At 40.6% G+C, this 25544-nt stretch overlaps 1 protein-coding gene across 6 annotated transcripts in view; it reads left to right on the top strand.

Moving 5' to 3' along the window:
- The window catches only part of Cbfa2t2 (CBFA2/RUNX1 partner transcriptional co-repressor 2), a 95040-nt gene that overhangs the window by 21883 nt on the left and 47613 nt on the right, over positions 1-25544 (top strand). For 2 of the 6 annotated variants that reach the window (XM_051192751.1, XM_051192741.1), the window contains exon 1: positions 19389-19410. The exons of 3 other annotated variants lie outside the window; for them this stretch is intronic. In XM_051192751.1, coding sequence (XP_051048708.1) covers positions 19404-19410 — 7 coding nt within the window. In that variant the 5' untranslated portion in view covers positions 19389-19403. Of the gene's footprint in view, positions 1-19267; positions 19411-25544 lie in introns of those variants that run through there. One more of the 6 variants, XM_051192788.1, reaches the window with a different exon arrangement.

Raw genomic sequence — 25544 nt, 5'->3', positions numbered from 1 at the left:
CTGGTGCACATGAAAGCCAAAAGAGGGCATTGGATCCGCTGGAATTTGGAGTTGGGGATGGCTATGTGCCACTCTGGGTCTGGGTCCTTCAGAAGAGTATCCAGAGCTCTTCTGAGCCATCCCTCTAGTCCCCAATAATTTTTATTTCAACTTTATAGCCCCTGAGCATTTTAAGAAAACTGTGGTGCTTTTTTGTTTGTTTATTAAAGACTGGGTCTCAGTATCCCTAGCTGGCTGGAATTTGTTTTGTAGACTCTCTTGGCCTCAAACTTGTAGCAATTACCCTGTGTGCCTCCTGGGATAGGAGAACAGGCATGCACCTGACTGTAATGCAGCATAATATTAAAATTCTTTAAATTTTATCTCCATTTCCCTCAAGTAGTAGGAACTTTTTAAATGTATCTTGTTTGTTTGCTTGATTTGGTTTTTCAAGATAGGGTTGCTTTGTGTATCACTGGCCCTGGCTCTCTGTAGACCAGGCTGGCCTCGAACTCAGAGATTTGCCTACCTCTGCCTCCCAAGTTCTGGGATTAAAGGTGTGTGCCACCATGCCCAATTTTAAATGAATGTTTTTAGAAATTTCTTTTTTGTTAAATTGACTGAATTTGTAGAACAAATTTAGGAAGTTTTGATAGGTGCAGTGGATGGCAGCTGGGACTTGTTTGACTATTTGAGAGGCTATAGTGTTACATTGAATTTACATGGTCCTCCTTCAGTGAGCAGTATTGTACCTTCAGGACCTATGTTCTTGAGGATGAGTGGGGGGAAAAGGACTTAATGCTGAAAGTGTAGTGTAGGCTGTAGTGTAAAATGGGAGAGCCTAAAAGGGAGTTTATTACTGCTATCTGTCCATTCTAGCAATACTGTTTCATATTTTGGGGCTTTGGATTTCATCTAAGACCTTGTGCATGCTAAAAAAGCATGTGTTCTATCAGCTATTAGTGGCTAAGTCCCTGGCCCTCAGGAATACAGTGGCCCAGGTTTGGCATAGAACTATGTATATAGCCCAGGATGGTAAACTAACAGTAATTTTCCAGTCTTAGCCTCCCAAATGCTGGGATAACAGGTTTATATTTATATGTTACCACACCTGACTTATGTGATAATCCATTGACCCCAAATAAAAGTGTTTGATTAACAGTCCTGGTGGGGTGAGATGAGGCCCTGAGTTTAGTCTCCACTTGTGGTTGGGAGTCCCACCTAGGGCTCAGCAGTTAAAACCAAAACCAGGCTCAGCGGCACTTACAGTCAATTCTAGCACTCCAGGAAGCACTGACAGGAGGATCTCTGTGAGTTCAAGGCCAGCTTGATCTACAAGTGAAGTTCCAGGGTACCCAGGTCTATGTATCAAGTTCCAGGACACCCTTTGAAAAGAAAGACCCTGTTTCAAAACAAATAAGCCAATAAGATTATACCAATAGTTTAAAGAAAATGTTATATTTTTTTTATGTGTCTGTGCATAAGTGAATCAAGTGTGCACTTGCACAGGCCTTATGGAGGTGTAGTGGGGTAGTGGGGGTATGCTCCTTGGAACAGGAGTTAGAGGTGTTTGTAAACTGCCTAGTGGGTTGCAGCGTTCGCTGATAGAGCAAGCAATAAGCACTCTTAATTACTGAGCCACCTCTCCAACCCATAACAAAACAAAACTTTTGAGTTAAGTATAACTGAGAAAAATCATAGTACTTTCTGAGGACTGAGAAAGCCCCGTATGTGGGAGTCAGAGGACAGCTTGCAGGGTTTCAGAGATTCAGATTGCTAGTCATATTGCTGAGTCCAGGGAAGGTTCTCTTTGTTTATTTTTAACTTTCATTGATTCTTTGTGGATTTCACATCATGATTCTGACCTTACTTATCTCTCTGCCCCCTGGAATTGACTCCTGCCATTGCATCCCCCCAGGATTCTTTCTTTTTATATAATCTTATCAAATATATTATTGTATCATAAACTGAGGGAATGGATCAGCAGTAGAGCATTGCCCAGTCATGTGCTAGTTTCAGTCAGCAAGGTGCATGTGTGAGGAAGGGGAGAGAATTCTCCCTGGCCCCATAGTTTTTAAAAATCAGTGGCTGAGCTTGGAATGGTATTTTGAATTTCTAGAATATTCGTCGTACTGTCTATCCATCCTACCTACCTACCTACCTACCTACCTACCTACCTATTTGACAGGGTCTTACTGTATGTCCTTGGCTAGCCTGGAATTTATAGAGACCCTCTTGTCATTAATTCTGGTTGCTAGGATTAAAATATGTATACCACAACACTTGACATTTTACAAATTCTTACTTTTTTCCTTTCTTTTCCTTCCTTTCTGAGATAGGGTTTCTCTGTGTAACAGGAAATCACAAAATCCTCTGCTTCCTGAGTGTTGGAAGTAAAGGTGTGGGTCATCACTTCCCAGCTTACAAATTGATTATATGTGTTCATGATATCTTGAAATTATTTGGAATTTTTTCTTGTATTTTCTGATAACATTTTGCCAAGTTGTCCAAGCTGGCCATGCTTTCTCAGGTCCTGGGATTTCAAATGTGAACCACCACACCTAGTTTTGAGATTTTGAGATTTTAGGGGGACAAGGGAAGATGTTGAGACAGGAACTTGATGCTAGTATATGAATTTCTTCTCAGGTGGCTGTGGATTACTTGAACAGATTTCAATGACCCTCATGTCTGCATCTCCCAATCCTGTGATTATAGATGTGGTTGTGAACTGTCGTGCCCAGTTTAGGCTTTTTTAAATATATAAATATAATAATAGTAATTATTATTATTGGTTGTGAGCCCAGCCTTTAACAGTGGAACCATTTCTCCAGCCCAGACTTTTTTTTTTTTTTGTTTGTTTTTCGAGATAGGGTTTCTCTGTGGCTTTGGAGGCTTTCCTGGAACTAGCTCTTATAGCCAGGCTGGTCTTGAACTCATAGAGATCCGCCTGCCTCTGCTTCCTGAGTGCTGGGTTTAAAGGCATGTGCCACCAACACCCAGCTTAGCCCAGTCTTTACTTAAAGGTGAGATGCCGTAGAGGAGATATATTAAGAATGAACAAAATCAATAAGTTCTAGAAGTCATTGCCAACAGAGAGAATCAAATCCTTTGGAGAGGAGGTAACATTTGATTGGGAATCCTGGGGTTATATTTCAGAATGATGGACAGATAGATATATACTAGTTTCAATCCCCAGCAAGGTGGGGGAGAGGGGAAGAAAGTTCTCCCTGGCCCTGATCTCAGTACCTTAAGTTAATTTTGTCAATTATATAGTTACATTAGTTAATTTCTGCCATATTTTTGATTGGGACTGGGGGTGGGGGAGCTAGTCTGGTCTTGAACTCATTATGTAGCCAAGGCTGGTCTTTAACTCCTAATCTTTCTTCCTGATTACTCCCAGGTGATGGGATTACAATTATGTACCACCATGCTTAGTAATATGGTATGGGTTTTTGTTGCTTCTTTTAATTTAATTTTACTATTATTTTGATGTGCATTGGTGTTTTGCTTGCTTGTATATTTTGTGTGAGGGTTTTGGATCCTGGAGTTACAGACAGTTGTGAGCTGCCTTGTGAGGGTACTGGGAATTGAATCAGGGTCCTCTGGAAGATCAGTCAGTGCTCTTTAACTGCTGAGCCATCTCTCCAGCCCCAGCTTTTATTTTTTAAATTGTGTGTGTATATCTGGTTGGGAGTTTCAGCATGTGAGTGCAGGCTCCCAAAGAGGCCAAAAGTGTTGGATCCCCTGATCCCCTATAGCTTGTGTTACAGGTGGTTATGAACCACTAGGTATGTCCAAAGAACTGAACTTGGTTCACTGAAAGACTCTTAACTGTTTAATGTTCTCCAATGCCTTTGCTGTGTTTGAAATATATGCCTTTCTATTGCTATCTTTCAGATCCAAGCACAGTTGTTTGATTGTAAGGCACTTAGCAAAATACAAAATTTTCCCCATGAATTTGTGGTTTATATCCTAGCAAAATCAGTTTAAAAGTCTTGCTATTTTGAAAATATGTGCATTTATTTCTGCTCCAAGTTCAAATCAGTAAATAGAGGAATTAGTAGTGATTGTATCTTAAAGGGAACCCCCCCCCAAAAAAAACAATAAATTTAAAAAAAAACCTACTAAGAGGGTTTTTACATAGAGTTACACTGGCTGATGGACTTCGAAGACAGTTAACTTTTAAGAATTATGTGATTAGCTGGCCCTGGTAGGGTAGGCAGGTCTATACTACTGGCTTCTCAGTAGAATCAAAAGTTCAAAGTCTTCCAGGACTACAGAGTAGGTTCAAGGTCAGCCTGGGTAATTTAATGAGACTTTGTCTCAAAATGAATAGAAAAGTGTCTATGAAGACTGTGGTGAAAATGTGTGCATTAGGTCCTAGGCTCAAGACTTAGCACCGGAAAAACAGCCACAGGTCTTGAGTGTGTAAAGGCCCTGTATTCAGTAACCAGCAATCAAAAGCACGGGCACACACACACAAATTATGTATTGACAGATTTATGTTAGGAAATTGAAAATGCATATGGGTCTACTTTTCTAAAGCAAGCACTCCCCCACCCCTAAGAACTTTTTGTGCTTGGTTTAAAGCAACCATTAGTGAAAATCTTGTTTTCTTTCTATCCTGAGCAGACCTGCAGTGACACCTCATACATAGCTGGAGCTAAAAATGTAAGTGGATATGTGTTTTTTTGGTTTTGTTCATTGGAAACAGGTTCTCTTGTAGCCCAGGCTGTCCTTGAACTCTGTATAGATGAGGCTGTGAGGATAGCTTTGATCTTCTGATCCTCCTGCTTCTACCTCCCAAGTGCTGGGATTACAAGGATGTAGCACAATGCTTAGACTTAGAAGATGTACTTTCACTTGATTGTGTTAAGAAAAATGGAAGAAAGAGAATTAAAATATTGTATGTAGGCTTTAGCATTAGATTAGGTTGTATAACCATGAACATTGATTCTAACATTCTCTAAGCCTGTTTCTTCAACTGTAAAATTGTAGTAAAATTAGTTTTAAGCATTAAATTAATACTTGCTACATGAATACTAAATAAAGCTTATCTTCCTGTGTAATTTTTCTTTGCCCTTCCAACATTGATAAGTTACAGTAATGGAAAAGTTTAATTGAAATATGAGTGTTTTGTTTTTTTTTTTAAATATGTCTCTTTTCAGGCCGATAGAACTACCTCTGCTTCCTTAACTAATTCTTGTCACAAGAGAGAGGGGTTCAGAAGAGAATGTAGTAGCCTTAAAAACTCAAACCTGTTGCTGTGTGTGTGGCAAGCTGTTTAGGGACCTTGCCTTACTTTGCTGGAAGAGCTGGGGGGGGATGGGCCACTTCGAGGGTGACAGATGTGTCCTCTGCTCCCAGCACCAGGTGCAGCCATTGTTCCTGCTGGTCTCTTCATCCCTCCTGTCTGTTACTCTGCTCTTTGTAGCTCATTGTTTCTGTAGGAAATTAGCATTAAATCCATCTGAAACCCCCCCCCCCCCCCCCCGTGTCCCTCCACTGCAGGTGACTGTTACTGGCCCCAGCTGCCACCCTTGCGCTTGATTACTCCCATATGGGGCTGTGCAAAGAAGTAGTAGTCATTTATTGATTTTCACCACAAGCCCCTGCCGCACACCATAATAACCTGAAATCTATTAGGCCCCCAATAGGCTGTAACTCAATTGGCAAGTACAACTGTGATGAACATTTTACAAGCAAAACTAATTATGTCCTTTTTCTTCCTTCTTAGCCACCTCCTTCCTAAATATCGGATGGAGAAAAGCCTGAGTTGTCATAGTGCAGTAGTAATTTGAGCTGCTTCTGAGTAGTGTGGATGGACTTGTCTGGAAAATTATAGCCACTATTTTAAAGACTTCAATCACACCTATAGTGTCCAAGCAAGCCATGGCATAATAGGTCCTGAGGGTGGAGATGGGAAGGGACACAATTTTATTACCTGCTTTATAAAATTATATAGGGTGTTCAATAAATTAAAAAAAAAGGGGGGGGGGAGAACATAGTTTAAAAGGTTGATTGAAAATTATATGCAATCAGTATTAGTTAAATACTTGTTTTGTATTATTTATTTCCTTTTTTATACTGTGGTTCTAGTTTACCTCAGATACTACAGTAAGATAGTTAATGCCCTAGATTTCTTTCTTTATCATTAAATTTGTGTGTTTCATTTTGGGCCTTGTTATGAATTGATTGCAGTGGATGTGGTGACACACACAAGTTCAAGTCTAGCCTACCTGTCAAAACAAGATCTCAAAGGAAATTTGTTAAAAAGTGAATTGGATTTAAAACCCTAAGTCCAATTTTAAGGACAGTATGAAGTTGCTTTTGGCTTTCAATGATTATGTTGATTTTGACAAAGTTAATACCACACCAATGAAGAGTATCCTAGTAGCCTGTGTAGTTTCACAGCTCTTGAAATCAAGTTGACTGACTTGACTAGTGATGCTTAGTTTTGCAGCTCAGATTTTACCACAAAATCCTTAGTTTATAACATCATAACTCAGATTATTTAATAAGCCATTTAAAGTGACAGTTTCTTCAAAGTTAGTATGTGAAAATGGGGGATATAGGACCATTTTTGTTGAGGATATATCTTTTTACCTTTTTTCTGTTTCTTTTGGAGTTTAAATAGGTTTAGGATTTGAAAAACTCTTGGCAACCATCACTTTATTAGCAACTTTTCTCCAGGTAAAGTGGGGTGATTATACCTAGAATAGGTTAGTGTTTTGAGAGCTTTAAAATCTGCTTGATTTGTTTGTTTGTTTGTTTGTTTGTTTTGAGCCAGGGTCTCACTATGTCGCCCTGGCTGTCCTGGAACTTACTATGTAGCCTAGGTTGGCCTTAAACTCATAGAAATCCTCCTGCCTCTCTTCATCCTCCAGAATGCTGGGATTAAAGGCATGAATTACCATGCCTGTTTTTTGCTTCATTGTAAGCATAAGAAAAATGGAAAGATTTAGAGAGATCAGGTGTCTTAGTTACTGTTCTACTGCTGTGAAGAAACACCATGACCACAGCAACTCTTGAAAAACATTAAATTGGGGCTTGCTTACAGTTTCAGAGGGTTATTCTATTGTCACCGTGTTGAAGAGCATGGGACCCTAAGGCAGAGAAAAATGCTGGACCTGATACAGACTTTAGACTTGGTTTTTCGAGACAGGGTTTCTCTGTGGCTTTGGAAGCTGTCCTGGAACTAGCTCTTGTAGAGCAGGCTGGTCTTGAACTCACAAGAAATCTTGTCTCTGCTTCCCAGTGCTGGGAGTAAAGGCTCCACCATCACCCTGCTAGACTTTGTTTTTAAGATGCATTTATTATGTATACAGTGCCCCAGCAAGCCAGAAGAGGGCACCAGGTCTCTTTATAGATGGTTGTGAGCCATCATGTGGTTGCTGGGAATTAAACTCAGGATCTGGAAGAGCAGCTAGTGTTCTTAACCACTGAGCCGTCTCTCCAGTCCCTGGTGTTGACTTTTAAAACCTTAAGGCCCACCCCCAGTGGCACACTTCTTCTAACAAGGCCACACCTGTTTTTTTTCAAGTAGTGCCACTCTGATGGCTAATCATTCAAATATATGATTCTACAGGGGCCATTCTTACTCTAACCACATCAGAGAAGGTAAAGAGTGGGATTTGAAACTGGGTTCTTCTACTTATAGAGTTGGTGTAGATTGATTTGCAATTTGGAACTAGAACAAACAGGTGGGACAGTTGTAAGTACAGTATTGGTGTAGCTGTTACTACTTAAAACCTGTTAGAAGACAGGCGTAGGGGTGCATGCCTTTAATCCTAGAACTGGGAATTGAACCCTGGTCCTCTGGATGGAAGAGCAGCCAGTGCTCTTAACTGCTGAGCCATCTCTCCAGCCCCTTATAAAAATTTAGACATTAATTTATTTATGTATTTTATGTGTTTGGGTATTTTGTCGGCATTTTTGAATACCAGAAAAGGGCATTGGATCCCATGAGAGTTACAGTTAGAGACAGTTAATGAGCCACCGTGTGGATGCTGGGAATTTAACACTAGATCTCTGTAAGTGCAGCTGTAACCCTTAATTACTGAGCTATCTTTCCAGACCTCTGACCAGTCTAATCAATCAATTAATTAATCTTTGGCTTTTCGGGGCAGGGTTTCTTTGTGTAGCCATGGCTGTCCTGGAACTAGCCTTGTAGACCATGCTGGTCTGGAACTCACAGGGGTGCTGGGAATATGATTCTCATCCTTGTACTTACTCAACAGGCACTTGACTGACTGAGCTAGTTCCTTAGCCCTGAAATTAATTTTTTAAATACTATGAATCTATGTATGATGTTCTATACCCATAACCCCATACTCACGAAGTTAAGGGAGTAAGGCTGCCACGAATTTAAGGTTCACTGGGGCTAGAGATCCCACCCCTAAATTACTTATTCATTTATTTATTTTTATGAGCATTGACATTTTTGCCCCAACAGTATGTCTGTGCAAGGGTGCCAGGTAGTTGTTAGCTGCCCTGTGGGTGCTGGGAATTGAACCCTGGTCCTCTGGAAGATTAGCTGATGTGGTGGTCTTAATAAATGAAGATCCATTTGCCTCTGCCTTCCAAGGGGTGGCTTTTATTTCTTGAATAATTTCTTTTTCTTTTCTTTTTTCTTTTTCTTTTTCTTTTTTTTTTTTTTTAGGTTCTCACTATGTATAGCCTTGGCTGGCCTAGAATTCACAGAAATCTGCTGCCTCTGCCTCCTGAGAGCTGGGATCAAAGATGCCACCATGCCTTGTCCATGATTAAAGTGTGGTGGGCATTTTGGGCTTTTAAAATAAAGTTAGACAAATAAACTTGGATACTGTACATACATAATTTTACATATTTTATTAGACACTTGGGATGGCAAAATTACTTCTGAAATATTTCTGGCAACCTCATTTTCATTTTTATCTGTGGGACAAAAAAGAAACAAAACTTTTTTTCTTTCAGTAGACCATATGGTGTTTGCACAGACTGCTTATGTGAGGTAGCTATGTTATTTTTCTTTCAGGATAAAATGCTTTCTTTACCTGATGCCAATGTTCTGAAACATTTATTTTCTAGTCATCAGTGTGTGCAGTAATTATTCTAATCATTCTATTTTTCTTTGCTCCTTCCACATCTCCTTAGGGTGTTATCTATTCTAGGCTAGTCTAAAACTTTCTCAAGCTTTGCATAACCTTGAACTTCTGATGTTCCTCTTTCTACCTTTTGAGCACTGAAATTATAGTTCTGTACCACACACATAGTTTTGAGTTTCTAAGGTGTAACCCAGGGCTTCCTGCATTTTAGGCTAAGCACTACCAAATAAACCATGTCCCCCTCCCCCACACACACACAAAAAGAAGGATCTTGGCTGTTTTTTGAGACCATCTTACTATGTGTCCCTGGCTGACCTGGAAATCAGTGTGTGGGTTAAGCTGGCTTTGAACTCAGATTCATCTTCCTCACCCTCCTGAATGCTGAGATTAAAGGTAAAACATGCCATATCATTTTTAGCCTATAATTTCTTTTTTTCTTTTGGATTCTACAATTAATGTGATTCCACACTTTGTGTAGTGCTTAACCCTAATTTTATATGTGTTTTAATTTTTAAGGGTGTCTTTTTGGGTCAGTGATAAAGCTCAGTGAATAAGGAGAACTGCTAGGAGAAGCTTTCCAACTGCTGTACCTGATCAACCTCAGTTCAATCCCAGGGACCCACACTGTGCAAAGAGAAAACCAATTCCAGAAGAGGGTGTTGGACTCCCTAGAACTGGTGTTACAATTGAGTCACCATGTGGGTGTTGGGAACCAAACGTGGATACTTTGCAGGAACAGCAAGTGTTCTTAGTCAACGAGCCATCTCTCAAGCTCCCAAAGACTCCTTTTAAAATAATAATAGGTAATAATGATGGTATAGGTGGCTATTTGCTCTGCCAAAGTGCCCATCTACCTTCCATTTATGTTGCTTAGATTTAGTCCCTGCTGTATTATAGCCTCATATTTACATTGTGCTTTTAATCTGGAAATGCTTTTTATCCCCATAAAGGCCCCTCAGGGGCAGGAAGTAAAAGCCAGGTGTAATATTTTTATAGAGGAGAAAACTGAGACATCATCATTCTGTTGTCATTTTAATTCTTAGAATAAGGCCTTTTTCCATAGTTTGACCGCAAAGAGTGCTTTCCAATAGGAAGAACCTCCTTCAGTTATTTGGATAGCCCTGAGTGCTGCCCAAGGCAGCCTTACCAGGAGTGCCTGCTGACAACTCAGGCAGCATGGTTGTTGGTTATGGAGCTAACAGCCTGACATCTGCAAGCTGCAGCTGTGCTGTTTTGCTACAGTCTTATCTGTATTTCTGCTTGCATTTGTGAAGAATCACAGAATCTGGAAGACTGTAAGTTAATCATTCCAAACTTGGAAGTTTGTTGTGCGTGTGGGAGTATTCTGTACTTTGGAGAGCTGTCCATGAAGTCTCATAGTTGATACTGTTCTCTCAATTCATTTATTGCCATCTTTAGTTCATCATTCCTATGCCAGTTTTAGTTTAATGCCAAAATAGGATTGAGCTATCATGATAGATGAATTGAGTGGGTGCTAATTGTGTCACTGAAGTGTCTGCCACAGTTTTCTATCCCATTTTGTTCTTCTATTCTTTAGCCTGCTTTGGTAAGCATATAATACTTGGTTACATTTCAGGGTATTGCTGAGCAGAGTTGCTTGTTGACCTCTCCGCCACCCCACTTAACACAGGCTCTCAGTAACTAACCCATCATGGGTCCTGGCCTCCTATTCATGGTGACATTCTTCCTGCCTCGTTCTCCCAAGTGCCATGATTAAAGGTGTGAACCATCATTTCAGGCTGTGTGGTTTGTTTATTTATGCTTTAGAGACAAGATTGTGCCTTGTGTACCTCTAGTTGCTTGGTAACCAAGCAGTTCTGTAGTCATACTGAGTTCTGGGCAGGCCTCCTGTTTCTTTCTAATTACTGGGATTACAGGCATGTGCCAATACATTTGGGCTTATCAGTCTTGGAGGTTGAACCAAGGACTTTGTGCTACTAAAGACATATTCTACCAAATGAGCTATATTCCAGGTGTAGTGTATTTGTTAACTATATTTTAAGGCACATCTGTTGCTACTTCTAAAACCAGCCATTAATTTTTTAAGGGTTAGAGAATCCTTTTTGATGGACAGGGAGGACATAACTGGGCTCTTGTATGTCATCAGTGTCATTTCCATTCAATTCTTAGTCTTACAATAATTTTCTCTTTGTTGTTGTTCTTTTTTGAGACAGGTTCTCACTGTGTAGCTCTGGCTGTCGTGGAACTCAATCTGTAGATCAGCCTGGCCTGGAACTCACAGAGATGTGCCTGCATCAGCCTCCCAAGTGCTGGGATTAAAGGCGTGTGCCTCTCATTTTGGATTTATTTTGTTATAGTTCTAGGCTCTAAGTACAGCACAATTACCACTCTTAGCTATATAACCCTGAATATAACTATTTCTGTCCTTTAGTTTTTTGTTAAGTGGTAAATAAAGAATTGGATATGGTGCTGTACATCTGTTGTCCCACCCAGCACTTGGGAGGCAGAGGGAGTATATTTACTGGCCAGAAGTTCAAATCAGGCTCCGGTATATATGCTAGCAATAGGTAATATGAGAACCAGTAAATAAAGGGAAAGAGAAAACTATCTTTTTTTGTTTGTTTGTTTGCTTGCTTGCTTGTTTGTTCGGATTTCTTTTTGAGACAGCATTTCTTTGTTTAGCCCTGACTGCCCTGGAATGAACTCTGAGATCAGGCTGGCTTTGGAACTCAAGAGATCTGCCTGCGTCTGCTTCCTGAGTGTTGGGATTAAAAAGGTGTGCACCACCGAAAATTATGTTCTAGGGTAATTTATGTATGATTGAGCCATTTTTCATTGAGTAATGAGTCAGTTTTTTAGTCATATTTTAGTACTCTACCCAGTAGTCACACTGAAGTCAAATCTATGGAAAAAAAGGCAATTTGACCCTAAAGTTTAATGTGGAGATGAGATAGACTATTTTTACATATTTGCTAAAAGAACCATTGTTGACAGTGGGAGTTTCTTAAAGAACTGTATTCACCAGTTACCTCCCCCCCCCCCCCATCATCTTATTGCAAGCTTTCAGAGTTGCTGTAGTGTGCAATGTTGCATGGCTGGTGTAACAACTCCCTGCTTGTAATGCCTAGAGCTGTCATCCAAGGAGACCAAACACATGGCACTACACTGCATCTCCAGATGTCCTTTCCTCTGTTTGGGTAACTTGGAGCTAAGAGAAGGGTGTTTGCTTTTGAATAGGAAAGAAAAAAATATTCCTTGGCATAAGGCCCACCCTGGCACCATTCCCACATCTGCTGTTGATTAGAAGTGAACGCTGGTCAGTCAGGATGTCAGAGTGCTGGTCAGATTATCAGGCCCAGCCTTCAAGAAGAAATAGAACAGGAAAGCTAAAGGATGACTTAAGTAGCTCTGCAGAGAATCTGGAAGAAGACTCTTACATCGTGGTACATTCCTGAGTGTTTTCCATGTATTAATCAAAATGTCTACATATAGAAACTGCCCTTAGAAAGGAAGGGAGGGAGATGTGCAGTAGAAACCTTTTATACTGCTTTTTAGAAATACATCATTAAAATGTATCATATATCCAAACACAGATTTATTTGTTTGTTTGTTTATCTACTTATTTATTTTTATAAGGTAGGGTTTCTTGCTATATTTTTGGGGGGTTGAGTGGGTGGTCTCTGTGGCTTTGGAGCCTGTCCTGGAGCTAGCAAACCTGTAGACCAGGCTGGTCATGAACTCACAAAGGTCTGCCAGCCTCTGCCTCCCAAGTGCCAGGATTAAAGGTGTGCGGTACCACAGTTTGGTATTATCTTTTAAAAAAGATTTAGAGAGAGAGAGAGTGCTTGCCTGTATGTATGTTAGTGCACCATGTGTATAGTGCCAGTGTATGCCAGGAAAGGGCATTGAATATCCTGGAATGGAGTCACAGACTGTTGTGAGCTGCCATGTGGGTACCCAGCACTGAACCCAGATGAGCCATCCCTCCAGCACTGCTGGTTCACTTCTTTTTGGGGGGATGGTAGTTTTTCAAGACAGGGTTTATCTGTGTAGACCAGGCTGGCCTCGAACTCACAGACACCCGCCTGCCTCTGCCACCACTCTGTTCCTGTTTAATTTTTTAAAAAGCTTTTGTGGTTCTGGATGCTAGCCAGTGATTCATCATGAGTCATTTTGTTTGTGTTTATAGAGTATTCTTCACATTAATATAATATCTTGGGCTATATCACCCCTCCCTAAAATATAAAGATGTCCTTGAATTTTAATTTTTTTCTTTTTACAAAACTGGGGTTATATATTTTAGGTAGTTATAATGAAAAGGTTGCAAAACTTTAAATTTTCTTGTTTGCTTAAAGCTGGATGTGTAAGAGGTCACTGTAGTTGAATTTTTTTTTTTTTTTTTTTTACTCTTGGGGGGGGGGCCTGCCATCTGGCTCCCAAATAGATACACAAAGACTTATTCTTATGAATGACCAGCCTTAACTTACGTCTAGCCAGCTTTTCTCAACTTAAATCCTGTCTACTTTTTGCACTTGGGCTTATACCTTTATCTACTCTATATACATTTCTTTCCTTCTTAGTCCATGGCTGGTTGTGTGGGTGGGTGGTTGGTCCCTGACATCCTCTTCTCCTTTTCTCTTTCCTTTCTTCTTCTATTTATCCTCTCTGTCTGGTAGCTCTGCCTATCCCTCTCCTGCCCAGCTGTTGGCCATTCAGCTCTTTATTAGACCAAGCAGGTGTTTAGACAGGTAAGTAACACAACTTTGCAGAGTTAAACAAATGCAACATAAGAGAGTACAACATATCTTTGCATCATTAAACAAATATTCTACAACATAAACAAATGTAACACATCTTAAAATAACATCTTAAAATAACAAGTTACAGTGTCATAGCCCTTTAATTCAGCACTCCAGCATGAGGCCAGCCTGGGCTACATGAAACCCTGTCTCCAAAAACATTAAAAAGAGGGTTTAGGATTATCTAGTAGGACCTAGATTTACTTTAAGAGAAAAAAAAGTGGGGGGGGGGGTGTAAGAAGCCAGGGATGGTGATGCTGCTGCATGCCTTTGATCCCAGCACTCAGGCAGAGGCAGGCAGGTTGATTTCTTCGTTTAAGGCCAGCCTGGTCCACAGATCAAGTTCCAGGACAACCAGGGCTATACAAAGAAACCCTGCCTCAAATAAACAAACAAACAACCAAATAAATAAATAAGAAAAGAAAGAAATGAAATAAGAGTATGTAAATAAAAAGCAAATGTGTTTGATAGTCTGACTGAACTTGACACTAGGAATAACCATACTAATGAGGGCAATTCTAGTTCTGGACCTAGCTCCTTGGATTCTTAAGACCAAGAAAGCACAGTGGTGGATTTAGGGACCTGTGATGTGAACTTTTCAGTATTCTTCATTATGTAGTTTGAGGGGTTTTTGGTTGTTGGGTGTTATTGTTATTTGAAGAACATATTTGCTGAAGCCATGGGTGGGTGTAGCAGTTATTGGAATGAAGGTGTATGTATGAATGTACATGTTCATGGTTTTCTTCATTGGCTACCTCCTTTTTTCTTTCTTTTTGGCTTTTTGAGACAGGGTTTCTCTGTGTAGCTTTGAAGCCTGTCCTGGAACTCTGTCTGTAGATCAGGCTGGTCTCAAACTCACTGAAATCTGCCTTTATCTGCCTCCCAGTGCTGGGATTAAAGGCGTGTGCCACCTCCAATTGGCCTCTTTTTCCTTTTTAATTTAATTTTATTTTTGAAATAGGATCTCATTGTGTAGTCTTGGTTGTCTTAGAACTCAATTTTTTTGTAATTCAGGCTGGTGTTGAATTCAAGAGATCTGCCTACCTATTCCTTCCATGAGCTAGGATTAAAGGCATATACCACTATGCCCAGCCACATCTTCTGAGGATTGCTTACTTTAAAAAAACAAAACAAAACAAAACAAAAAAGATGATTTCAGCCAGGCGGTGGTGGCACATGCCTTTAAACCCAGCAGAGGCAGAGGCAGGTAGATCTCTTGTGAGTTGGAGACCAGTCTGGTCTACAAAAGCTAGTTCCAGGATAGTCTCCAAAACCACAGAGAAACCCTGTCTTGAAAACCAAAAAAAAAAAAAAAAAAAAAAAAAAATCATTTCTTCTGGGTAGTGTTGGAGCATGCCTTATAGTCTAGCATCCAGGAGGCAGAAGCAGATGAGTGCGAGGCCAGCCTGGTCTACAGAATGAGTTCCAGGACAAGCCAGGGCTACACAGAGAAACCCTGTCTAGAACAAAAACAAACAAAACAACAACAACAAAAAAATTTCTTTTCAGGTCCAGGCATAGTTGTGCAAGACGTGCCAGCATTCAGGAAGCAGAGGTAGATTGGTCTCTATGAATTTGAGGCCATCCAGGATGATATAGCGATGATTCCCCCTCTTTTTCTCCCACCAAATAAAATTTATTTGTTTATTTATTTATTCGCGCAGGTGGTAGGCAATAACCCTAGGTACTTAGGAAGTTGAGGCAGGAGGATTGCAATTCCTAGGTCAGCATAGGCAATCTAGCAAGACTTACTTTCAAAATCAATTAAAGTGGGCTGAGGGCCAAGTGGGAGAAACAAAACAAAACAAAACAAAAAACCAGAAACAAACAAAGGCTTATGTAGCTTTGTGGTAATACCTGTATAACAGGAGGAAGGAAGGTCCTGTTTTCAATCCTTAAAGGCAGCACAAAATAAATTCAAAATAATTCTTTCCAGTGATGTTTTATGCTTGTGATTGGCATTGTAAAACATGTTAGATAGATTCTTTATGTTGTTCTCTTTTTTTTTTTTTTTTTGCTTAAATCTCAGGGAACTAGAGGTGTTAACCTATGTTTTAAAACTCACATTTGGTAGTAGTACAAACAGCTGTCACACTGCATAATTGTCACATCATTATGAGAGTTACTGTTGCTCACTAATGTGTAGGTATAAATCTGTATTTTAACTAAATGTGATTGGGAAAAATTAGTTATTGAAAGAGTTTATGCTGGATAGGCCATCTTTCCAAATCCAAAATGAAAAGTTAGCCATAGCATTTGCAAATCTGTTACTAAGTTGTGTATAGAAAGATGAGCGGAGTGAAGTCTAAAGAGATAACTTTGATTCATGTAGTCACTATGGAAGTCTAAAATATGTAGACATTCTCTTCATTTAATGGAAAGGAGCCTTAGTTTTCAATCTTAGTTGTAACTTAAAACAGTATTGAGATGATAAAACACCTGTGTGGCTAGCCTCAGCTACTCAGCTATGGAGACAAACAGGCCAGAAATCTGTGCTTTGATTGCACTTAGATTCATTAGATTCAACTGTCCTCTGAGCAAACACCCCCCCCCCCCTTGTTGTACCTACATCGGGTCTGCTTCAGTACAACTCATGGCAGGAAGACTAGAGGCCTGAGCTGGCTTTGAACTCTGGGCTGCTGTTCTGTGTTGGGCTCTTGACTGACTGTTGGGGTCATAGGCATGATCCACTGTGCCAGCTCATCAGTTCATTTAACCCCAACCATCTAGCTGTATCATCAAGTCCTGGAGTTTGGGATTGTATCTTCATGTTATCCTTAGTACTTAGTACAGTTATGCTAAATGACCTTTGTGCTAGGAGTGGCAATAGTATTTTAAAGAAAATTTTCTCATCACACACTGTATTCAAATTATTGGCTCATAAGCTAACTTTGTCTCCAAAAATAAAATTAAAATTTAGTTTAAGCTGGCCATTGGTGGCACACGCTTTTAATCCCAGCACTGGGGAGGCAGAGGCAGAGGCAGGCAAATCTCTGAGTTTGAGGTGGCCAGCCTGGTCTACAGATCTAGTTCCAGGACAGGCTCCAAAACAATACAATGAAACCCTGTATAGAAAAACAAAACAAACAAACAAAAAAATTAGTTGAAAAGGGCCAGATGGCTCATGCCTCTCAGTACTTAGGAAGCAGAAGTAGGTGGCTCTATTGAGTTTGAGGCTTAGTCTACATACTGAGTTTCAGGCCAGCTGAGCTACACAGTGAGACCCTATCTCCTAATATTTTTATAAAAGAATTAATTGAATAACTCGAAGCTAGAAAGTCATGCATATAACAAAAACAAGCCTAGATAAGGTTATAGATTGGGACACAGGCTGCAGTCTCGCAAATGACCAACTACCATGTAGGTAGAACAACTTTGTACTAAATTAAAACAACTGATTTCTCAAACTAGTAATTATGTCCTAGAATAAAGACAGCTAGATAGAAACATAACCTAATGAAAATGATATGTTAGTGAAAATGCACATCCTAGATGTATTTCTCCATACAAATAGTAGGTAAATATTCCTCAACACAAAATCCTTTGATGGAATGAGGAATATGGAGAAATTATAAGACAGTGTATTTATTTATTTTTTTGGTTGTGTTTTGATGATGTTGATTTTGGTTTTTCAATTCAGGGTTTCTCTGTCCTAGAACTCACTCTGTAGACAAGGCAGATCTCAACTCACAGAGATCCACCTGCCTCTGCCTCTCAAGTGAGCTGGGATTAAAGGTGTGAACCACCACATCTCTTTGTAGTGAATCATTTAGTAAATATTTTTAAATAATTAATTTTTCAAAAAGAATAAATACATTGCTTTGTATTGTGTGCATGCCTTAATTGTTGTTATTCTTTTTAATTATAATTTTCAATGCCTTTACAGGTAGCATCAACATGCTGTTCCACTATTTAAGTAACTAGTGGTCAGAGGAATAAATTGCATTTTCTCTTGAGCTATTCTTTTTTTGGGAGGAGGGGAGGATGTTCAAGATAAGGTTTCTCTGTGCCTTTGGAAGGCTGTCCTGGAACTAGCTCTTAAAAGAGCAGGCTGGTCTCAAACTCACAGAGATCCTGCCTCTGCCTCCCAGTGCTGGGAGTAAAGGTGTGTGCCAACATTGCCTGGCTCTCTTGAGCTATTTTCTTAAGCATAAATTCTCAAGGAGTGAGGTCACACAGTCAGAGCAAATGAATATTTTGCTGGCAAAGAAATGTGTTTTTTTTTTTAAAAAGCCCTACCAATTAATGTTGGTAATTTGAAATATATTTATTTTTGTTGTTTCTTCTGACTATATCAGTAATTGGACACTGACACTAATGGAACAAATGAGATTATAGTTAGTATATAAAAAGCCTTAACAGCCAAAACTGGAAATGGGCGACTGTTTCCTTTTTAAAAGTCACCATCCCAATTTATTGTGTTTGGCAGAACTGTGGAGACTGGCATAGGAAATAGAGGGAATTGGTATTAAAACTTTAGCTATGCTAAAAGTTTATTTTAGAAAAATGATTAGCCATAGAAGAAAAGCATAATTACTGTTTATGACTTGCCTAATGCACCATATGCTTGTTTAATTAATTAATTAATTAATTTTATTTTTGAGACAGGTTTCTCTGTATCCTTGGCTGCTCTAGAACTTGCTCTGCCATTCAGGCTGACCTTGACATCAGAGATCCACCTGCCTCTTCATTCCGAGTGCTAATATTTTCTTTTAAAAATATTTGTTTTTTTACATTGTGTGTGTTTGTAGGTCAAAGGACAGCATGCACGAGTCAGTTTTCTTCTTCTGCCGAGTGGGTCCCAGGAATCAAACTCGGGTTGTCAGACTTGATGGCAGTCTCCTTAACTTGCCCACTAACCCAAGTGTATGTAGTCCTTTGTCCTTTGCATGTGTGTCTAAGAGGCTAGCTAGCTAATGAATGAATGTAGTAGTTGACAGGGAACAGAAGAACCACCAGTGTGGGTGCCTGCAGCCCTGTCAGCATTGTGATTAATGGTTGTTGTCTCTGTTATTGAAATGGAGAAAACTGAGGTTCTTGTTGATAATTAGTCGTTGCCCACCAAGTTTGAGGCCTACCTGGGCTACATGAGATCTTCTAGCTACTCTGCAGTCTAAGGTGGGAGGATTTCCTTAAGCCCAGGAGTAGGAGGCCGACATCTCATAAAAGGTATTATCTCTCTTCAAATTCATGCCTTCCTACTTAGATGTAATGCTACCTGCTTTTGTTTAGCGACATCATCTTTAATTATATTTCCTTAAGTGGACCTTTATGGAAAGTATCTTGGAAAAATTTGAATCACGTCACCTGCATTTCATTTGAACTCAGAGGCTGACCAGTTTTGATATTTAAAGCCATTAATTCTAACTCACAGGATGCCTGGATCTTTTGTCACAAACATTGCTTCATTCATTTTTTAAGGAGCTGGTGGTAGCTCAGTGTGTAAAGATGCTGCCATATCTGATGATACCAGTTTGCTCTCTGGGTCTTAAACAGGGGAAAGAAAGAACACATGCTACAAGTTGTCCTCCCACCCCCTCATGTGCATCGTGCTAAGATGATAGGTGTGTAATCTCTCATTAGTATTACCTATGTCTAGAAACCAGGTAGAGTCAAGTACATAAAGCTTCATGGGTTTTTGTTTGTCTATCTGTTTTATCCTGGCTTGCTAGAGTTTGAAGGCATGTAACCAGGGCAGTGAGGGTTTGTGTTTGTCTTTTGATTAGATGTGGTAATGTCCAAAAGCTTCTCATCATGGAAAGCTTGCTGGTTAGCATCCACTACTCCTGAAGCTGAAGTTCTGTTTTTTATTTGTTTGTTTTTCTTCACTCCAAAATAGAAACTGTGTGTTTTGGGGGCACATGGACATCTGTCTGTTTATCTAACTTTTTTTTTTTTTTTTTTTTTTTTTTTTTAAATCCCAGCATTCGGGAGGCGGAGGCAGGCAGTTCTCTTGAGTTTGAGGCAGGCCTAATCTATAGGGCAAGTGCCAGGACAGGCTCCAAAGCTACACAGAGAAACCCTGTCTCAAAAACAAACAAACAAAAAAGACAGGGCTTCTCTGTATAACAGTCCTGACCTCCTGGAACTCTATAGACCAGGCTGGCCTCGAACTCATTGAGATCTGCCTGCCTCTGCCTCCTAGGTGCCTCTGCCTCCTAGGTGCTGGGATTAAAGGCGTGTATCACCACTGCCTGGCAGGGCCTTAATTTTTCAAACATTAAGGGACCTTAGCATTGCCAAGCTCAGAGTTTGACAAATAACTATATAAAAAGAGAAGACTATTTGTGTTATATAAGTTTACTGAATATGATAATGTGAGTTAAAAGTTTTTCTTGGAGTTGAGGATGTAGCTCAGAATGCCTATCATACACAGCCCATTTTCCCACACTGCTTAAGCCAAACTAAAATAAAGAGTAATCACATGTTCACATGGACTAGAGTTTGGGAGCCAGATGTGTGTTACAGGCCATGTAGTTTATTTATGGTATCGTCCCATTGCTATCATCCTGGTGTTTCCTCCCCCAACCCCATACATCCAGGAGACAAAACAGGGTATTTAGATCCCTTGACACTGGAGTTACAGGCAGTTGTGAGCTGCTCATTGTGGGTGCTATAAGCTGAACTCAGGTCCTCTACCAGAGTAGCAAGTGCTCTTAATCACTGAGCCATCTCTCTAGCCCCACATTTGTGAAGGAACAGGGTGCATATAGCCAGGCTGGTCTAGAACTCACTATGTAGCAAGGCTGCCGTTGAAATCCTGGTTCTCACCAGGTATGTTGGCAAATGCTTTTAATCCCAGCACTCCGGAGGCAGAGAAGGAAAAAACTAACCTCTACGTATACCCATGTACACATTCATCCATGTATGTGTGCATGTGCACACTAAAATAAATGTTACTTTAAAAAACTTTAGGAGCTGGTGAGATGGCTCAGTAGTTGATAGCACTTGTTCTCACAAAGTACTTGGGTTTAGTTCCCAGCACCACATGTCAGCTGACAAGTTCTGTTAATTTCAGTTCCAGGGAATCCAGCCCTCTTTTGGCACCAGGCACACACATGGTACACATGCATGCAGGCCAAACACTCATACACATCATTACACATCATTATTCAAAAAATTCAATGAGGAATGGGAGTCAGGTACTGACAGACCCTTATGACTTCAAGGCCCACCTGGTTTATGAAGCAAGTTCCAATCCAGACAGAGCTACCTGGTAAGAAACTGTCTCAGAGAACCTAAATAAACAATGAAAGGAAGGAGTCATTAGACAGAAGGAGAGCCCTGGTTGGAGGTCTCCATCAGGTCCCTCCCCTTGGAGCTCAGGGGTCCCTGGAGGAAGAGAGAGAGAGGAGGAATTGTGGGAGCCAGAGGGGTTGAGGATACTGGGGAGCACAGCCTGCAGAATCAACTAAGACGGGCGCGTGAAGGCTCCCAGACACTGAAGCAGCAATAGTGGGGCCTGCACTGGTCTGCGCTAGGTCCTGTGCACGTGCTATGGCTTTTGGCTTGGTGTTTTGTGGGGATGACTCTGACTCTTTGCCTGCTTTTGGGACTCTTTCTCTCCTAGTGGGTTGCCTTAATGTAAGGGTTTGTGCCTGGTCTTATTGTATCTTGTGCTGTTTGTTTGATATTGCTGAGAGGCCTGTTCTTTTCTGGGGTGAGGGGGTGTTGGTGTTGGTAATGTATTTGGAAGAGGGGAGGATGGGAATGCAGTGGTCTTGATGTACTGTGTGAGAGAAGACTAAAAATTAAAAAACAAAACAAAACAAAAACCCTAGAAAGATGGCTCAGTGGTTAAGAGCACATACTGATTTTTCAGAAGACCTGAGTTTGGACCCTCCCCTCCTTCCTCTCCTCCCCTCTCTCCCCTCCCTTTCTCCACTGTGGATCAGTCCCCGGTCCTTATATATACTGTACAAGCATTCTACCATTGAAACACACCCCCACCCCTGCCTTCAGACAGGGTCTTGCTGTATACTACCCAGGCTGGCCTAGAACGCTAGATCTTTTGCCACAGCCTTCTAAGTGCTAGATTACAGAGACATGCCACCTTGCCCAGTATATCTTAATTAAGTGTACCATTCAGTTGTTTATTCATACTGTTGTATAGTCATCATTACCACTGTCTCCAGAACCCTTTCCATCTTTTAAAACTGAAATTCTATATCCATTCAATGGTAACTATCTCAGGGCTGGAGAGATGGCTCAGTGGTTAAGAGCACTGACTGCTCTTCCAGATGACCTGGGTTCAATTCCCAGCACCCACATGGCAGCTCATAACTGTCCGTAATTCCAGTTCCAGAGAATCCTCATACAGGTATACATGCAGAGAAACCTCATACAGATACACATGCAGAGAAAACACCAGTACACATTAAAAAAGATGTAAATGGGAACTTTCCAACCAGGCCTGTTGACTACTGAAACCTGAGTAGAATCATAGCATTTGGTTTTTGTGTCTGGCTTATTTCATGTAGCACATCATTAACTTTTCTAATGTGTCAAAATTTCCTTCAGGCTAATTATTACTGCATTGTATATATGTATATGCCACATTTTCCCTAGGGGGTGTGCTGTTTGGTGTTTGAGACAGGGTATTACATAGCCCAGCTGGCCTCAAACATGGTATATAATGGAGGCTGACCTTGAACTCTTTTGTTTTTGTTTTGAGAAAGGGTTTCTCTGAGTAGTCCTGGAACTCACTATGTAGAGCAAGCTGACCTCAAACTCAGGTCCATCTGCCTTGAGTGCTCTTGAGTGCTCTTGAGTGCTGAGATTAAAGGCATGCACCACCTACTGCCTGCCTGGCCTAGAATTCTTGATTTTCCTGCTTCTACTTTGCAAACACTAGGATAACTGATAATGTACTATTCCCTGTCTCCGCTTCTATGTTTTAGCTATTGTGAATAATACTGTTAATGGGAATGACTGTAGTAATAATATGAATATCTTTTCAAGAGGCTGCCTTTCAGTCAGATGACAGATAATTTTTAAAGTGAGAAAATAATCATTTATCCCAGATGTTATATAGCTGGTTAACGGTAGAAAAATAGGCTATAGCTGGTCATGGTAGCATGCCTATAATCCCAGGACTCAGCAAGTGGAGACAGTAGTTCCAGCTTGTTATATGTAAGACTCTATTCCCAAATAAAGAAAGGAAGAAAGAAAGAAAGGAAGGAAGAAAGAAAGAAAGAAAGACAATTGAGCCCCCAAAATGATTTTGAAAATCTGTTTCTCCTTCTCCCCTCTGCCACAAAAGGTCTTCAGAGTGCTTAGCAATTTTAATCAAACTTTGAGAACTGCTTAAAAGACCGTGGATAGTACTCTAATCCCAGCATTCTGGAGACCGAGGAAGGAAGATTGACACAGGCTCTAGGTTAGCCTGGACTACGTTTACCATAGTATGTTCAGTACTGTCGTGGGATATATTAGTGAAATCTTGTCCAGTCTTTCCTCACTAAGCCAGGTAAAGACCTGATTTTTACTGGAGGAACAGGAAGAGGCTTTAACTCATTTTAGGGCTTAAATCAGCTAAATTGGAAGGGGTCAGATGCAAAGCAGGAAGAATAGTTAGGGACTAGTGTTACCATTCATGACAGTGGCTACAATATTACCAGTGGAGGAGGGATATGGGATACCTTGTAAAATGTTTTGGAGTTGGACTGTCAGCATTTAATGTATTTTGTTTCAGAAGATGGTGTTCATTCCAGAGACACCACAGTACAGTTCTGTCAGTGGCTGGTACCAGAGAGACCTGAGTTCCATCTTAGGAAAGTTGTTAATTAGTGATATGAAAAGTTGACAGTGCTCTGTTTCAGACAGACAGACAGACAGACAGACAGACAGACAGACAGACAGACAGACAAGCAACCAAAGTGAGGAGGATTATATGTGACCAAGAAGATAAGAGCTAACTTATTTCATGATAGTACCAGGCTGCTCTGGACTCTCTCTGACTGTGGAAATAAATGTTTGGTCAGGATGTTAATACTAATTATGTTAAAGCTTGAGATCAGTTAAACTTAGACTGTGAAAGAGGTAGCCTCTCTGAGAAGGCAGGGTATTTGTCATTTCTCATCATGTGAGAAATATTACCTTGGTGGAGACTTGAAACAGATGGTGTACAGTTGGAGTAGACTGTTGTTCCAAATAAACATTTGCTGGAACTGGGGTCCAGTAATCCATATTTCACTTTTCCCTATTTACATTATCAGGTCAGCTGTGTTGCTGCTGCTTTTACTAGCATGAAGGTTATCAACAGGCTTTGATGTTGGCAGGCTGATTACATGTCTTTAAATATTAAAATGATTAGCACTGGAAGAAACCCTTTAGTATTGCCTACCCTCTATACTCAGTGGCATAATGGCTGTTAACACTAGCTAACAGTGTGTGTGTGTGTGTGTGTGTGTGTGTGTAGGTAGGTAGGTAGCACTTTCTCAAGTTAATTTTTAACACCTGCTCACTGGGATATTCAAGCACATCTTCCAGATTCAAGATCAGTGTTGATTTCCACAGGAAGAAAATTTTATGATTTTGATCTCATGTAGTCCATTATTAAGCTCAGACACCCATTGTAATAGGAGACATTGAACTTGTACCTCCTTCTAAGTCCTGGGGGCAGGGAGTAGGATATGTGTGTGCTTTCATGTATGTTAGATGAGGTTTCTACTGAGCTACATTCCTATGCCTTTACATGGTTATCTCAGATAACCTAAATACATTAATTCCACTTGTATTGTTGTAGCCAGACTGGCCAGGATGGGAAGTCTGAGCTTTGGATTAAAGGCTGTCAACTGATCAGGTGGAGGGTGACATCAATGCCAACATTCAGCCTTACAACCCACAATGCCAAGGGCTGTCATTAGCTGCTCTCTATCTATTAAAACAACAACAACAACAACAAACATGGTCCTCAAGGGGGATGGAGTCTGGAGTCAGCTCAGCTTAGATGCATTGAGAAAGAGTTGGGTATGACTGCCAAACATCCATCCCCTCCAGTTTGCAGCCTGGTGAGTGGGGTGGGTTTCAGGAGGTGTAGTCTGGATCCACTCACTTCAAAACTGAGTATTGCTGTCCCACCATGGTTATTCCTGGGCAGCTTGTTATGGACAATAGCCACAGAGCTCCACAAGCTTCAGGAGGACCTGAAGGCTGGCAGCTCCTAAACCAACTGGCCTCATCCTGGTATATAGAACAACAACAACAAAAAAAGGTATACAGATAATTTTTAAAGCTTGAGAGCAGGTATTTTGGATGAAATGAGTCAAGAATAGATCTGAGGACTGAGCTCCAGGGTCCTAAATTTAAGATGACAAAGAAGATGCTAAATGAAGTACATGAAAAACAGCAACCAGGGATATGGGGATGGGGGTTGGGCACCACACAGGAAAATCAAGTCAACAGTGTCTTTTGCTGGCCTATAAGCACTGCAAGTGTAAACTGTAGAAAGCACCACTACAGTGTAGGCTAGCTGTCTACAGTATTATAAGGGTCAGACACATTAGTAATAAATACCTTCTTAAAATTTCTGTGTAATCTCCCCAGCTGTCTTCAGGCGGACAAGACACTCTTTCTTTCTGGTCTTGGGTTTTCTAGAAAAGTGGAGATGGAGCAGAGCCTGAAAATAAGCTTAACCCGTTGCTTACCTGATTGTTCTTCCAGAATTCCCAAGTTCAGTTCCCAGCACTGACATGAT

Source organism: Phodopus roborovskii, unplaced genomic scaffold, assembly GCF_943737965.1.
Source record: "Phodopus roborovskii unplaced genomic scaffold, PHOROB, whole genome shotgun sequence".
Classification (NCBI taxonomy): Eukaryota; Metazoa; Chordata; class Mammalia; order Rodentia; family Cricetidae; genus Phodopus; species Phodopus roborovskii.
The sequence above is the reverse complement of the archived record's forward strand: the minus strand, read 5'-3'. Positions and strand labels throughout refer to the sequence as shown.